The sequence below is a fragment of the Dermacentor andersoni genome, chromosome 8, assembly GCF_023375885.2.
Source record: "Dermacentor andersoni chromosome 8, qqDerAnde1_hic_scaffold, whole genome shotgun sequence".
NCBI classification, from domain to species: Eukaryota; Metazoa; Arthropoda; class Arachnida; order Ixodida; family Ixodidae; genus Dermacentor; species Dermacentor andersoni.
This window is the reverse complement of record NC_092821.1, coordinates 35,465,887-35,481,229: the sequence shown is the minus strand read 5'-3', so window position 1 is coordinate 35,481,229 and position 15,343 is coordinate 35,465,887. Positions and strand designations below refer to the sequence as shown.

The 15,343-nt window shown below is 44.1% G+C and overlaps 2 protein-coding genes and 1 pseudogene across 4 annotated transcripts in view; 1 reads left to right on the top strand and 2 right to left on the bottom strand.

Annotated features, from left to right (window-relative positions):
- Positions 1-15,343, bottom strand: part of LOC126526418 (uncharacterized) — a 54,811-nt gene that overhangs the window by 8,372 nt on the left and 31,096 nt on the right. The window lies entirely within an intron of this gene.
- On the top strand, positions 8,809-10,557 carry LOC140219942 (uncharacterized; annotated as a pseudogene).
- On the bottom strand, positions 10,327-13,871 carry LOC129383563 (uncharacterized). Of its 3 annotated transcripts, none has more exons than XM_055068194.2 (5): positions 13,489-13,863; positions 11,331-12,097; positions 11,126-11,259; positions 11,007-11,071; positions 10,327-10,817 (listed from the first exon to the last, which is right to left on the bottom strand). In XM_055068194.2, exons 2-5 carry the CDS (start codon positions 11,669-11,671, stop codon positions 10,416-10,418), a joined length of 942 nt encoding a protein of 313 aa, XP_054924169.1. In that variant the 5' UTR covers positions 11,672-12,097; positions 13,489-13,863; the 3' UTR covers positions 10,327-10,415. The 3 variants fall into 3 exon arrangements, with proteins under 3 accessions (XP_054924169.1, XP_054924168.1, XP_072145739.1); XM_055068193.2 differs by having other exon boundaries at positions 11,007-11,259; positions 11,331-11,709; positions 11,896-12,097; XM_072289638.1 differs by having other exon boundaries at positions 11,007-11,709; positions 11,896-12,097; positions 13,489-13,871.

Here is a 15,343-nt window from a genome sequence, read left to right as displayed (position 1 = left end):
TGTATCCGATTAAAACAGCGTTTTTTGAATTAGCTCTGGAAGAATGATAGAGGAATATGCATTTGTGGAACAATCGCAGTTCTTTAGCATTCCTCGTTTACTGATCTACCAAGTGCCACAACCGACTCGTATTGTGATTTGGGATGTTGCGTAACGATGCGTGGCCGCCAGTGCCGCACAACCGTGTAGAGCGCAGAACGCTGCGGTTCTAGACATACTGAGCCCACCGCGGAAAGTTAGGAAGATACCTGTAGATAAGCACAGCAGAAAAGTGGCTACGTCAGGCGGCTCGACTGATAACTGCAGATGCGTCATTCAAAACACGCGCAATTGTTCTCCACTTCAGGCGACGTTTTCTCTACTTCCTTTTTATATAAAAAGATGTTGATCCATGAGGATTTTCATAAACAGTTAAATTTGTTAATATTCGCTTTTTCTTACTGTTTGGCTGTTGCCTTGGCTCTCTCCCTTAGTAGATCGCTTAACTGCTCAACACCTTGCGACGCTTGTTTCAAGTTGCCAAGTTTGCACGAAAAGTGCTGTACAATGAGGGAAAAACCAGACGAGGTAACGGGTGACAGTCATATTGTTTATGGGTTTAAGAGGAAGCTTAGCTCGGGTGCTCTTGTCTAAACACGTGTAAAAGGAGAATTCGTTTTTCACCGCAACCACTGCACCAATTTTGACGAGGTTTGTTGCATTTAAAAGAGAAACTTAAAATTTAGTGACTGTTGGTTTTCAATTCTTGATTTAGACTGTCAATTTGTTATTGAAAGACTGCCAAAAAATCTAGAGTTTTCTGAAAACGAACCTATCAATTTTACAACTCTCTAACTCAGCAAGGAAAAATAATATCACAATTCTGTGAATTGTACCTGATGTTACATCTAAAGGGGACAACATTGATATGTTACACATGAATCTAAAAAAGTTCAGTAATACAGATATACAGCTTTTGCAGAATCCTTGTACACAATGTAACAAATTCACGTAAGATATAAATTGACGTATCGAATTTGTGCGCTTTGAATGATCTAATGGATGCCGTTTACAGAACCGCGGTATTTGTTTTTGATAAAGAGTTATATTAATTTATATACTTCGTGAGTCTATTCTCGAACTTTCGAATATCTGAAAATCTTTTTTCACAAAATTCACCCCATAAATCAAAATTCCGCTTCCAGCAGCCATTAGAATTTAACTTGCTCTCTCAAATGCAACAAATGTCATTAAAATCGGTCAAGGAGTTATCTCAGAAAAGTGTTTTTGCCTTTTACATGTATTTGAATCGGCCGCATCGGGTTGGGCCCGAGCTAAAGCTTCCACTTAAGGGTCATTGCAGAGTTTGATGATGGACGCGGTTTCGAAATATCTTATTTTCCCCCTTTTCTAACCCATATCGCGGGTATATTGTTCCGAGGATCTGCCACCGTCGCGGCGAGCCCTTACTCGAGGAAATAATGAAGCAAAAGGACAAGTTAAGCGCAACTGGCGTCAGGCTCCTCGTGCAGAGAGACCAGCTGACTACGAACGGAATCCTTTTCCTGGTCCCTGGATCAGCCTAAACAAAGAAGGTTGATCTAACGAAGCAACAGCAATGCGCGTGACCGTTGAATAGGTGGTTACAACTGAACGCATCTAGAGTTAATCGCGCAGGCACCGAATCTATGAGAAAACTGGCCTTCACACCCCAGGAGATGCCGATAGCTACCGCCATCCAAAAGGAGTGAAAAAGGCAGCAAAAGGTTGACCTCCAAATAGCTGTCAAATCTCAACATCGATTTGGCGGCGCTTTAGGAATGTGTGTGAGGATTGGTGGCGTGGGCGGGGAGGGGGGGGGGGCTATGCCGCTTAATTTCGGGGGAGGGGCCGCCCCCCCCCCCCCCGGGCCCCCCCTTGGGTACGTGCCTGCTTCCGTGACTAAAGTTTACGCTCAAGCGTATATTGCACTGTCTGTGCACGTACTGTCCATGCTAATAATCAGCGGCGCTAAGTAATTAGTTATATCAACTTTGTTCTATGCAATTTTCGCATGCTATGCAATGTTTCAAGGGAAATGAATCTTACTAAACAGTTACAAATGTGTAACGTCAATGTTTAAGCGTTAGGGCTGTGATGTGGGCTTGGCGTTCTCTCTCCAGATATCGAGTTCACCAAATCGGTTGGGATTATGAAGTTATCGTTTCTTACATGTCCTTGTTGAATAAAAGAAAATGGCAACCAAGAACGGAAAAAGCATTCACTGAAAAAAAGAAAAAAGTTATCTGACATAAATTTTCGGCTTCCTCCCGGAAGCCTCGTTAACAATCAAAATAAACGTCCTTTCAATTATGCTTTTCCCTAAATGGTTTTCAGTTCTTGGTCATCGTTCGCTATAATTCATAATACCTGTTCCCGACCAGGCGCTGGATTTTCTTTCCCAAGTACTTTGTCATAATTATAAAAGAAGTCCCCGTATCCATTAGTACCATAAAATTCCGTGCGTCATGCCTGAGCATTGCGAGCAGTATATTAGATGATGTCAAATGCATCGTCACTATTGGACTTGAAAAGACTCGTTACTCATCCTGGCCTACTGCTATTCGGCAGGAAGAGGGAAGCCCATGAGTCTGTCAGCTACGATGCTACCAACACAGCTGGTGTGTTCAACATTGAAGGGCGGTTGGCTTGTTCTAGCGGCCCAGCAGTAGCGGTCCAGTGACAGGCAAACGTGGGTTGTCCATATAAACGGTACTTTTGTGAGTGCAAGACGTCGTCTCTTGAATGCGGGACTCCCGCTTGAATTTATTTTCGCTGCTCTCACGTTATGCCATGTACATAGAACTAAGGTTGTGTACGATTACTCTCACATATCGGGATGGGTAAGTTTTAATGGTTTTCTCTTTCCTTAGCGTATTCTATGAAGCTGCCTGATTGGAACTGGGAGAAGAACGTCTTATTCCAACCAGCAATTGTGTTGGCCTCCAATGCCGTTTTGAGACTAAGGCGCCACACACTCAAAGGATAGCTTGCGGGGTCATTGAAACGCAACTCGCACCACTTCAGCGCATTTCCTTCTAAGTACAACTGCAATTTTTTCACGGGATCTTCATCATTGTTCCGTGTATTGTTCTAACAACAATATCCGTAGAGCTTTTTACTAGACATTGCGGAGGTGGACTCTCGATCGATACAGTCCGGTTGCGCAATCACCTTGCACTTTCGTCCTGAGTCATCAATCGCCGTACTGAACAGTTTCATAATATGTACCAACTGTTCTAGCTGTGTGACCTGCAAGCGTAGCAGCTCTTTCACAGCACTTGTAACTGTCGCTTCGCTGAAGGTAGGGCTGATAAAGCTTGCCGAGCAATAGGCAACCGTAATATACTATAAAAATATTTTATCTTCATTTACACGTATTGACACATGTCAAATGGTTTAGGTATTCTTCTCGTCGTCTGCAGCGAATGAACATCGCCAAATTTTGACATGCCACTCTGGGACAAACATTTTCCTGTAAAAGTCAGTCAGCGATGCCTTTAATTGACCGGCCTGACAACTCTGAGCGATAGATAATCGACAAAGTATTTGATGAGTCATTCATTGAGTATCGACACAAAACGGGAGTGCGTGCGTGCGTTTGTTTTATTTATTCATTCATTCTACATGGTGTAAATTTATTGGAAATTGAAGATTAGCAATTTAGGCTATTAGGGAAAGGCAAGCGCTAGCGCTAGCGTGGCATGTCAGCTACAGAAGCAGATAATAAGGGACCTCTCCTAATCCGCACCAATTAACTCAGGAATTTACGATTCCAGAGATGGTTCTTGAGATTTATATTACCGTGTAATAAACGCTTGGAAATTTTACCCTTTTTACAGTAAGCAAGAGCGGTGATAACGCGCTCACAAACAAGACTCCATAAAAAAATAATTGTCGTTGGCGCGTCGTGTCCTGACGTGTTGATTCGCACAGGACGGGCCACAGCGATAGCACAAAATCTCAGCTAATGCCGCAGTGATATGCGATGTATGTCGCGGCTATTTGGTTGAGCGCAATACCTTTGTTGTCAGACAAAGGTCCTTGAATGGATTAGTAAGGACGTTGTACCATGGGCGTCTGCATAAGTCAAGAACAACTGAACGATATCAAAGCAGGACCGAGTGTTGTGGATAAAGTCTGGTATATTTCTTGACAGCCAGTGGAAATTGTGGCCCGAAGGGCCACAATTTTAGTGTTTTCCTAATATTATAGTGTTTATAGTGTTTATATAGTGTTTATAGTGTATAGTATAAAATTATAGTGTTTTCCTAAGTATTTCCTACAAAACACGGTCACAGAAAGAAACCTGCAATTATGTGTATAGAACTATCCCTAAAACGTACTATATTTCAACGTTTTATTTTCTCCCATGGGCTGCGCAGAGGCTCTAAGATAAAAGCCTGACTTTGGTAACATTGGTATTTTGGCCTACGTTTAGACGGAGGTAACACACTAAGGTCGTCCGTGGAAAAATGCGCAGAAAAGCAGGTGTAATGGAGAAGAATAACAAGTTTTGCCACGGAAATTTCTATCGAAGCAATTTGCGTTATCACCCCAAATTTTTTTGTTTGAATTCGAGTCTCACCATTCGAATATTTCGGTTCCCGCTTCGACATCATCTCATAGCACGTTGGCGAGACACACAAATCAACTTGATTTGTTGCGTAAAAAAAGATGGGTGGTGTATCCACAGCAAATGGTTTTAGGATTTTTTTCGTACTGTCTTCTTTGTATATCGTACAGGCGATCATTTATGTTTTACATTATATTTAGATGTGAAGTGTGGAAGATAGCATAATTCCTTGTTCTTGAGCTGACTTAATTAAAGAGGCGGACAATAATAGCATGAGACATCGAAACACATACTCAACTATCTAAAACATCGCTAATTAACTTCCTAATTGGTTAGTTTACAGGACATATTGCAATTTACGAATCGTAGGCAGTGAGCCTCCAAGACGTATTCACTTGAATTTCCAGGAGCAAAGTTATTTCTCGTAAGTGGGCGTTCCAGTTACTTTTGTGCTTCAATGCATAAAAGAGCGTTTTGTTAAAAGAAGTAAGTGGGAACAACAGTGAATTATTACGGCGAGTTTGATGGCACATATCTGGAAACTTGTGTCATTCTGGAAATTCACTCCAACTGTGCATGTCTTGTAAACTCACCGGCTAGAATTCTTAAATTGCAATATGTGCTGTTAAGTGACTAAGTAAGAAGCTGATTAGTGAAAGTTGTTTATACACTTGAATATGTGGTTTCATTTATTGTGCAAGTAATGTCCGCCTCTCTAAATAATCCCGCTGAATGACTAGAATATCTTATGTGCAATAGCTTATTTCTGAAAATTGCGTAAATCTTAAGAATGATCACTCCGTATATAAACGCGAAAACAAAGACAGTAGTCAAAAATACAACAACATCATTGACTTAATTACCAGAATTCCCCCAATAACGAACAGCTGTTGGTTTCTTCAGGCTTGACCTCTCAAAGCCCTCTGCTGCGTGGACCAAAAAAAACTTTGTCGGTTATTATCTGTCCCCAAGCATAGCTGGAATAATAGTAGATATATGTGACGAAAATAGTAAAATATGCTCAATAAAGCTGCCTATCAACAATATTCGCCGAACGTATTCCTCATATTGCTCGGGTTTCACGGTCACTGAAAGACTTTCGTGCAAATGGTACTCCTAGTTCATTCTCGTGAAAGGGATTTGTGGCCCGCTGTACCACTGCTCGTATATAGGCGGCCGCATAACTGGTACAGCCGTCAGCACGCTTAGCACGAACGCTCTGCAGCGTGGCCTGGACCAACTTGGACTGACGCCAGCGCCGCGAAGTGGTGTGCGTAGTTATCTCGGTTGTGTTTGCAGCGGCGTGCGATAGCTGGAGCGCAGCTCGATTTGACTGCTCGTCTTGTCGGTCGCTTGTGCCTAACCGGCGGCGAGAGTGCGCTCGCTTGAATTGTCCGCTCCGCCACGTTTCGCTCGTGGCTGCGGTCCCACGCGCTTCCAGAAAACACGTTGCGGGTTGCTTATATCAGCAAAGCAAAACGGCGGGCGACAGCTAACGCGCCTTTCTTGTTTGGCCTGAAAGCTGGCGCTTTAGGGAAATGATAAATAGGAAAAGGAGAGCAAATGCAGGTTTGTGGCGCTTGTAATGGTTGGACAATAAATAAATGTGCAAATCCGGTGACATAGTTGTTCATGTTCCTCATTTCTTATATTCTCTGACAGCGCGCATCGGAGTGCTCTCGCAGGTTAGTGTCTGGCTTCCTGTTTAGTCCACGATGCACTGAAGATCCACGGTCGGGGCGTAAGAGCTGCGCGCGTCCTGAGCAAGAAAGACGCGTGGATGAGATTCAAACTAAACTTTTAATGTCTAGGTATTGGCGAAAAGCCCTAAGTGACATCTTGTCGGATAAGAAACTGGCTTTTTAGGTAACTAGAACGACTCTGGCCATAGACGCAATGTATCGAAGGGTAGCATCTTATAGCTTATAAGTGCACATAAGGTAACTCGACGCCCCCGTCGCATCTTGGCGACTTAAACAGCGGGTTCCCGATCTTATTCACAATGTCATACTTGACACTTTGAAATGCGCGTTTCCTATATGGTGTTTTCGCTAGTTTTCAAAAAGGCAAACTGCATTTAGTATAGTAAATCGCTGTATGTTCCTATGGAAAAAGATTCGGAAGGGACACTCAAGACTGCTTACGTATGGGAATGCGAAAACGTCATTTAGGGAAGACATAGAGGTTTGGTTGCCGTTTGCGAATTGAGTTTATTAAATGCGATGCATTTCTTGGCGAACATTTCCCCCTTTGACATTATCTATCTATCTATCTATCTATCTATCTATCTATCTATCTATCTATCTATCTATCTATCTATCTATCTATCTATCTATCTATCTATCTATCTATCTATCTATCTATCTATCTATCTATCTATCTATCTATCTATCTATCTATCTATCTATCTATCTATCTATCTATCTATCTATCTATCTATCTATCCGCCTACGTCTTGGTGCTCTCATGGTCGTTTCGTTAACTTGGTAGGCTCCCCGCGCACTGCTTCGAATAATATCGATTCCCACAGGGCATGGGGTCTGCCTGCTTTTTCAGGCGGTCAGTCTTTACTTTTTCGAATTTTAAGCACTACGCACACACACAGACACGCGTATATGACATCACGCTGAACGTTGCATTAAGAATGGTTTCGTCACAATTTTGGTGCGAACGGCACCTGCGAGAGCACTCCGCGAGAGCACTCCGATGCGTGCTGTCAGAGAATATAGGAAGTCAAGAACATGAACAACTATGTCACCGGATTTGCAGGTTTATTTATTGTCCTACCTTTACTGACGCCAGAAAGCTGCATTTGCTCTCCTTTAACTATTTATCATTTCCTGAAAGCGCCAGCTTTGAGGCCAAACCCGAAAGGCACGTGAGCTGTCGCCCGCTATACGCTCCTGACAGTGGAGTTTCCCGGCGACGGCCGCGCCACCTGTAGCGCCGAAAGCGCAACTCTGGTACTGATCCAACGTCAGTCGACGGCGTCGAATCCAGCTGGCGTAAGTGTTGTCGTTGTGACCGCGTGTGATTCGAAACTTCTGAACCACGTGCGCCACCGTCCTGCAGGTTCTCATGCCGCAGTTTTACGATGGCAAATGTGCAAGAGATCGCAAACTGCCCAGGAAAGAAAGCATGGGGACGGCGGTACTGCTGCGTCAAAGACTGTAACGGCCGCGCAGGGCTGCCTGCTCTCCGACTCTACAGATTTCCTGGCCGGTCGTGGGAAGAGCAGCGCCAGAAGAAATGGATTGCTGCTGTGCGCAGAGTGAAGTAAGTGTGCTGCAGTTTTGAAGGAGAAATAACGTAGCGAATATTACCTTTGTGTTGGCAGTCGCGGCAACGCAAAGTATAAGAAAGTGTATTTCTGCGGCTTGTTAATATTGTTCTGTACGCTGCATGCAGTGAAGAGTTCTAGCTTTTAGCGTAAACAAACTGCATGGTCGTCTGATAATCGTGAATTTTAACTTCTAGCGAAGCCGACGGCTCTCCGTGGACACCGACGTCGTCGTCGGGAATCTGCTCAAGACATTTCGTGAACGGAATGAAAAACAACATCGAGAAACATCCTGGATACAACCCAACGTTGTTCCAAGTGGCCTACCGTGTAAGGCCATTCAATGCAACGGAGAACCTTGCTAGGTATCAAAGGCAAGTTATGCCAGTGGCATAAAACATTCAATCTTTGGCACCATAACGAGGCCGCGGGTTTTATTCCCGGCCGCGGCGGCCACATTTCGTCGGAGCGAAATGCAAAACACTCGGTCTCTTCGATTTTGGAGGAAGCTGGAAAAACCTAGGTGGTGAAAAACAATGCACTGTTCCTCATCATAATCATATGGCGTTTTTTGCACGCTAAGCGGCACAATCCACTCTATAATTTTGTTTTCTTTGACACCATTATGTGTGTTACACATTCAAACTAGTTTGCATTCCCATTTCGTTTGCCATTCCGCCAGAAAATAAAAGTGAACTAAAATGAAAAAAAAAATATTGACTGCTGTCAATCTCCGCGAAAAAAGATTTGTTTCTTCCGCTTGTAACTAACCTTTTACTCGCTTTTCAGGTGGCGCAAAAGGACCACAAATCTCAATAGAACAAGTGAGCATCCAGAAGTTGACATAAGCAGTGATGAAGCAGCGCACGACTCAAGTGAAACTGTGGACAAATTTGATCCAATGCTGAGTGAGCTACAGCCAACTGCCGAGACAATGAGGGCCTCATGTGATCAGGTAAATCATCCGAGTTTAGGTGATCACATAGACGGCAATTTCAAGAAATATTTTGACTTTGTTCACATGGAGGAGCCATTCACACTATTTTGCAATTCATCCATTTTGAGAGGTCAAGGCTGTTAGGATTTTTATGTAATTGTAAAGTAATTGTATGCAACATTTGTCTAACTCCTCTTGTTTTATCCTAGGCCTGCCAAACTGAAGCTTGTGAAGGTACAACAACACCGTTTTCCGTATTTGTATGCTCAATACATGAAGCTAACGCTTGCACTCAGATTATTCACACAATCACGTGTGATGCTGAGGTACAGTGCCAACCTATCACAGCCCCCTGTCACAGTGGCCCAGACATCAGATCCAGTTAGTTTGGCGGCTATGACAGTGTTAAATCCTCTAGTGCTGCTATGAGAGACCTGTGCGGTGTGAGTGTTAATGTATTTGCCCTCTTGCTGGGCATTGTCCCTAATCCTGCAGACCGAACATGTGATGTCTCTTTGTTTGACAGGCTTGTTATGTTCTTAATGAAAATGAAGCTGGGCATTTATTTCGCGGTACTATTTTCTGTAAGTGGACGGACAGCCTCACGCCACTTTCACAGCATCCTCCGTACACTGAGTACTGCAACTCAAAAATGGATCTATCGACCGCCGTCGCACGTGATAATGTCAACAATGCCAAACTGCTTCAAGATCCACTACATTGACTGCACCATGATCATAGACTGTACCGGGGTTAGAACTGAGAAGCCAAGCACTGTACAGCAGCAGCGAGTGCTGTACTCAAATTATAAAGGTGGCTGCACACTCAAATTCCTGGTTGGAATAGCCCCTTGTGGAGCAGTCTGTTTTCGATTCAAAAGCATATGGAGGGCGCTGTTCTGATGCATTCATTACTGTTGACTCGGGCTTCTTAGATCTCGTGCAGCCAGGTGACATAATCATGGCCGACAAGGGCTTCCCAGGCATCAAGTCAGGGGTTGAGGAAGCTCATGCTGTTCTTGTGATGCCCCCTTTCTTGCAAGGGCATGGTCAGTTCACTGACAGTGAAATATTGGAAGCGTACAACATCGCACAAGTCAGAATTCATATTGAAAGAATAATTCAGCGCGCAAAGACATACAACATCCTCAACTCACGGGTTACCACAAAGATGATTGCAAAAATGTCAGATGTATTTCATGTGTGCTGTGTTTTAACAAACCTGCGATCCCCTATCATAGATGAAGAGCGTGTGGACTCTACGGTGTAGAATTTGTGAATGATTATGTACAATAGCGCATTGAAGCTAGCACAGTTTGAAACTGTCATTCTAGTCAATTCCTAAATGTTATGGTTCAACTGCTATCTATTTTATTTGTGAATAAAGTGTCTATCAAATTGTCTTTGTTCATTACTCACAGACCTTTGTGTTGACTACTGTCCACATGTCAAAGCCATGTAGCACAAGCCTACACACAACATATATCAGAAACTGCACCCAAGCCACTTTCACTAGTACAGTTCACATGTTTTTATTTATCTTTTTACAAGCTCACACAATACCTTAAATTCCACACGTTAAAAATTTATACACATTGCAAAAAACTACACTCGCCGCCATCTAGCAAATGCTGGCAGTAGCCAAGCAAAGTAAAATTCCTCTAGTGCTCGCACTGATGCATACAAGAAACTGTTGTCTCTTTCAATATCAATTATTATGCTTTGCTTACTTGAATAAACAAAGAAATAGCAGCTCTGAACGTTGCACACATACATTAGAAGCTGCACTTGTGTGTAATACTTATGACTCTTCAGGAGGGCCAGTCTACCATTTACATATTTTACGTATGGCACAAATGAGTGTTCCAATCGGTCATCTATGATGATGTCGTCTTTTCTTGAAAATGGGCACTTTATCTCAAGAATACAGGGCTTCTGGTCGGATAGGAAGAGTCCATCTGGGCTGCCAGCAAGCCACGGCTGGAGAGAGTGCAGCACCAATCCGGTCTGAAAAAGACGACATATCTATAAGCGCGCACTGTTTCAGACATTTAATAGTTTCTTGATTAAAGATAAAATGGGTACATACTAAGAATAAAGGTAAAATATAAAGGTAGCACTGTGGTAATTGTATCTTCTATTTTAATTATACTAATCTGCTTAGTTAATAATTGAAAGAAGGATATCGTGTGGTACCTCTATAACCTGTACAGAAACTTCATCTTCAAACTCCTTCCGGGCAAGTGCTTCCATCTTTATGCCTGAAAGAGAAATAACTTTTAAGTGAAACCATAAACACGTTTTTGAAGGCGTACCATATGTTGTGGCTTCCGATGAAAAGCTTGTCGTTCTCAGTAGTGTATTTACCAAGTCAGCAGGGGCCTTTCTCGTTCTCAGTATTGTGTGCGCCATAGAACACGTTATACGCACTCGTCGTTCTCGGTGCCACCTGTCGGTCATAAGTATCAAGAGTAATGTTGACACAAACTGACAAATTGGCACACCACCTGAATCACTTACCTTAGGTTCATAGACTGGCCCTTTGTAAGTGCACATAGGTGATGTGTGTCCTGGCACTTCACGTTTTTCTTGTAGTATTCGGCTGACTCCTTTGATAGTAATTTGCTATAATGGTTCCTTTTTACTAGGACCTTTGGGTACTTTTCTACAACTTCCAAGTAGTGGTATGCAGCTCTGTGTGGGTTAAGCACCCCTTGAAGCTCAGCTATGTTCTCTTCTACATTGGCAACACTTCTGTCAGCAGTTTCATTGTCCACGTTTTGACTAACTTCTCTGAGAATAGTATTCATGTGACACCTCAATTTAGGAAGGCGATTTATCACATATTCTGGCTCCAGCATTGTGGGTTATTTTCCCGCAACGTAAGGATGGGTATTTTCTGAAACAAAGCACACAAAATAACATCATAGAGTACATTAGCATTGATTATATCCCACGCGATACCCCTTCACTGTCTGTCAAGAAACAATTTATGCACATTTTGAAAGTGCTGAATGCCTGCTTACAAAAACACATCATAGAAGATGCAATACACATATGCGTATGCTGTCACAAATTTTCTTACCACCAAACAGCTCAATAGATGCCTTGTCATTAATAAATGACGTCTTTGGTGGCCGCCCCCACTGCTGTGGTTGTGATGTTGTGGACACGTCCTCACTTTCGTTGATGTATATCACAACTGCTGCACAGTGTTTGCAGTTTCCCGAGGCCCCGTACCGACAAGTGCAGCTTCCACCACTCAAGGCACGGTCGGCCTTGTTCAGCTGCAAGAAGTAAATTTTGTAACTTCGCCATGAAGCTTTAACACCGCATTTTTTAAATGTGCATTGAATAGGGCACAAAACTATTGTTCCTAATAGTCTTACGAAGCAATTCATTGTGATTTGCCTACTGAGGATGAATTCCCATATGCACGTTCTTTAATCTATTATTAAATTTGGAGCACGATGCATGTCACTGATGCATGCCTCGTTGATTTACTTAATCTTATTGTCATATGTGCCAAAGCTTCCTTGTGGAGTATGAACAAGGTCATGCTGCAGTAAGCCGGATTAATATTTAACATCCATGTTTTTTCATATGCTCTGAAATATTAGTTTTACATTTCAGTGCCGCTAAAATTGTAAGCAATCTGTGCTTCTAATTTTCATGGGAATTAGATACACTCATAGTAGATGCAGATAATTGTATGTGCGCATATGGCTGAGCATATACATTAAGTAGCGCAAGAGATCGACGCTGCGATTGAAACTAAATGGCATGAAAACACTCGGCATGATTACCTTGGCTACATATCTCGATCTGGTGGCCAATAAATCGTCAATGTGCGAACTTCTGCGCATCCGCGAGAAAAGTAATTTCCAACCAAAGACTTTCCACCACGGATTGGTAAAGCAAAGTACTGCTCCAACTTAACACTTCCTCCAAACGCCTCTAATCTGCAGACGCTCGGCATTAGCCAAAGCTCTTGAGTGGCAAGAATACATTTCCTGTCCGTGATGGGATTGGGGCAACTGTGATGACATGATGATTTCAAAGGAATCTTTAGAATGGTTTTGTGCTCGCGCTTCCTTCCTGGAGGATCGCACTAGAAAGTGTTGTAGTCAGTAGACTAAAGTTTTTGGTCGAGAAAGAGTCTTGCCGGGAAGCCGACTTACAGATTTTGTAAGTTCTCCATATCTTTTAGAGCTATTTATTTTGATGTATGAAGTGTACTGCGTGGTGGCTGCAGGTGTTCTGGCTTGCGTGAGTCGCTGAGCACTTCACACTGTGCCGCTCTGCTGCGGTTCAGATTGCCGGATACGGTCACCCGAGTCTTGGCGGCCGGAGCGGCCCAAGGTCGTGCCGGTACCTCGACAGTTGTAAACGAAGTATTGCGGTTGCTTGGCAGAACACAGCAGTCAAGTACAATTTTGTGCAAGTTGTTTAAAAGAGCCTTTTAGTAATTCGAAAATATATGGAGCGTATCACCCGTGGCCTTAGTAAGGCTTTGCAAGCGTGTCAAAATAGCACCACGGAAGAACACGTTTAGTCTACGGTAAATCAAATGGTCGGCCAAGAACACCTACGCTTAACGCTTAATAAGCTCAGCCATGCCTGGACACTGAATTGAGCTGCTTAATCAAAGCATAATATGATAGTTCAGTGTACTCACGTCCAGAGATACGCTGTAGTTGTGTTTGCCTTGCTGCGAGTGACACTTCGCCAGCACAGTCACACCGGCGATTTCTTTCACGCTGTTAACGTGCCCGGCAGCGTAGAGCTTTTCGCCTTTACGACGAATGGCAGGGCGTATCCAACCGTCTAATTTTGAAATTGGTTTGAAGCCACACAGCAAAACTTGCGCCATTTGATTGTTTTAAAACACGTATGAACATGCGACCACGCTTGCACTCAGCGGGGGCAGCCTGAGTAGCGTGGTCCGTCAGTGTCAGGTTTGACGGAGGGTGCCGCAAGAGGCGCTGACGATCGCTGCTCGGACGCGCCGCCTGGGCAGTGTCAGGTGCCTATTTCGCTTGGCCTATATAAGCAAATCGCAACGTGTTTTTGGAAGCGCGTGAGACCGCAGCCACGATCGAAACGTGGCGGAACGGACATGTCAAGTGAGCGCACTCTCGCCGCCGATTAGGCACAAGCGATAGACAAGACGAGCAGTCAAATAGAGCTGCGCTCCAGCTATCGCAAGCCGCTGCAAGCGTACCGAGATAACAGAGCACACCACTTCACGGCGCTGGCATCAGTCCAAGCTGGTCCAGGCCACGCTGCGGTGCGTTCGTGTTAAGCCTGCTGACGGCTGTACTCTTCCAGTAGCACAGAAGCACGCAATGTCGATGTATCTTAAGTTGGAATACGTTCAGGATTTCAATTCTTACGAACTTCTGGTTCGTAAGCGGCTGAAGCGGCTACAGCGCTGGCGTAGAGGTAGAGCATCCGCCTCGCGTGCAAGAGGACCGTGGTTCGAATCCCGGTGCCGCGCAATCTTCCACCGGATAAAAAAAATCCGCGTGTTGATAAATTGCATATACATGCCTGGAGTGCGGCCTGATCCCGGTGACCATAACCGGTAACGCACTCCCTCACGAGTGCAGGATTGGTCACCCTGGTGCAGTACTTGGCCACGACCTCCTATATGAATACAACAATCAAACCCCCGGCCCCTCAGTCCCCCAGCAGCTGTGAAGCAATTAACCACGGCGGCGGTCAGACCTGTGACGCAGCAGAGGGTGTTAAGAGTCCCTGGATCCGGACAGGCCGCCAATGGAAAATGAACCTGGCAACGTTTAACGCTAGAACGTTATCTAGTGAGGCGAGTCCAGCAGTGCTATTGGAGGAAATAGAGGGCAGCAAATGGGATAATAGGGCTTAGTGCAGTTAGGAGGACGAAGGAAGCATATGCAGTGCTAAAAAGGGAGCAAGTCCTGTGCTAGCGGAGATACGAGAACTATAAGAGGCGGATTCCTGATTAATAAGAATATAGCTGGTAAGATACAGGAACTCTATAGCATTAACGAAAGGGTGGCAGGTCTGGCTGTGCACCTTAATATGAGTTACAAATTGAAGGTCGTACAGGTGTACGCCCCTACATCCAGTCATGATGACTAGGAAGTAGAAAGCTTCTATGAAGACGTAGAATCGGAGATGGGTAAGGTCAAAACAAAATACACTGTACTGATGGACGACTTCAATGCCAAGGTAGGCAAGAAGCAGGCTGGAGACAAGGCAGTGGGTGAATATGGCATAGGCACTAGGAATAGCAGGGGAGAGTTATTAGTAGACTTTGCAGAACATAATAACATGCGGATAAGGAATACCTTCTTCCGCAAGCCGGATAGCCGAAAGTGGACGTCGAGGAGCTCCAATGACGAGACTAGAAATGAAATAGACCTTATACTCTGCGCTAACCCTGGCATCATACAATATGTGGACGTACTCGGCAAGGTGCGCTGCAGTGACCATAGGATGGTAAGAACTCGAATAAGTCTAGACTTGAGGAGGGAACGATAGAAACT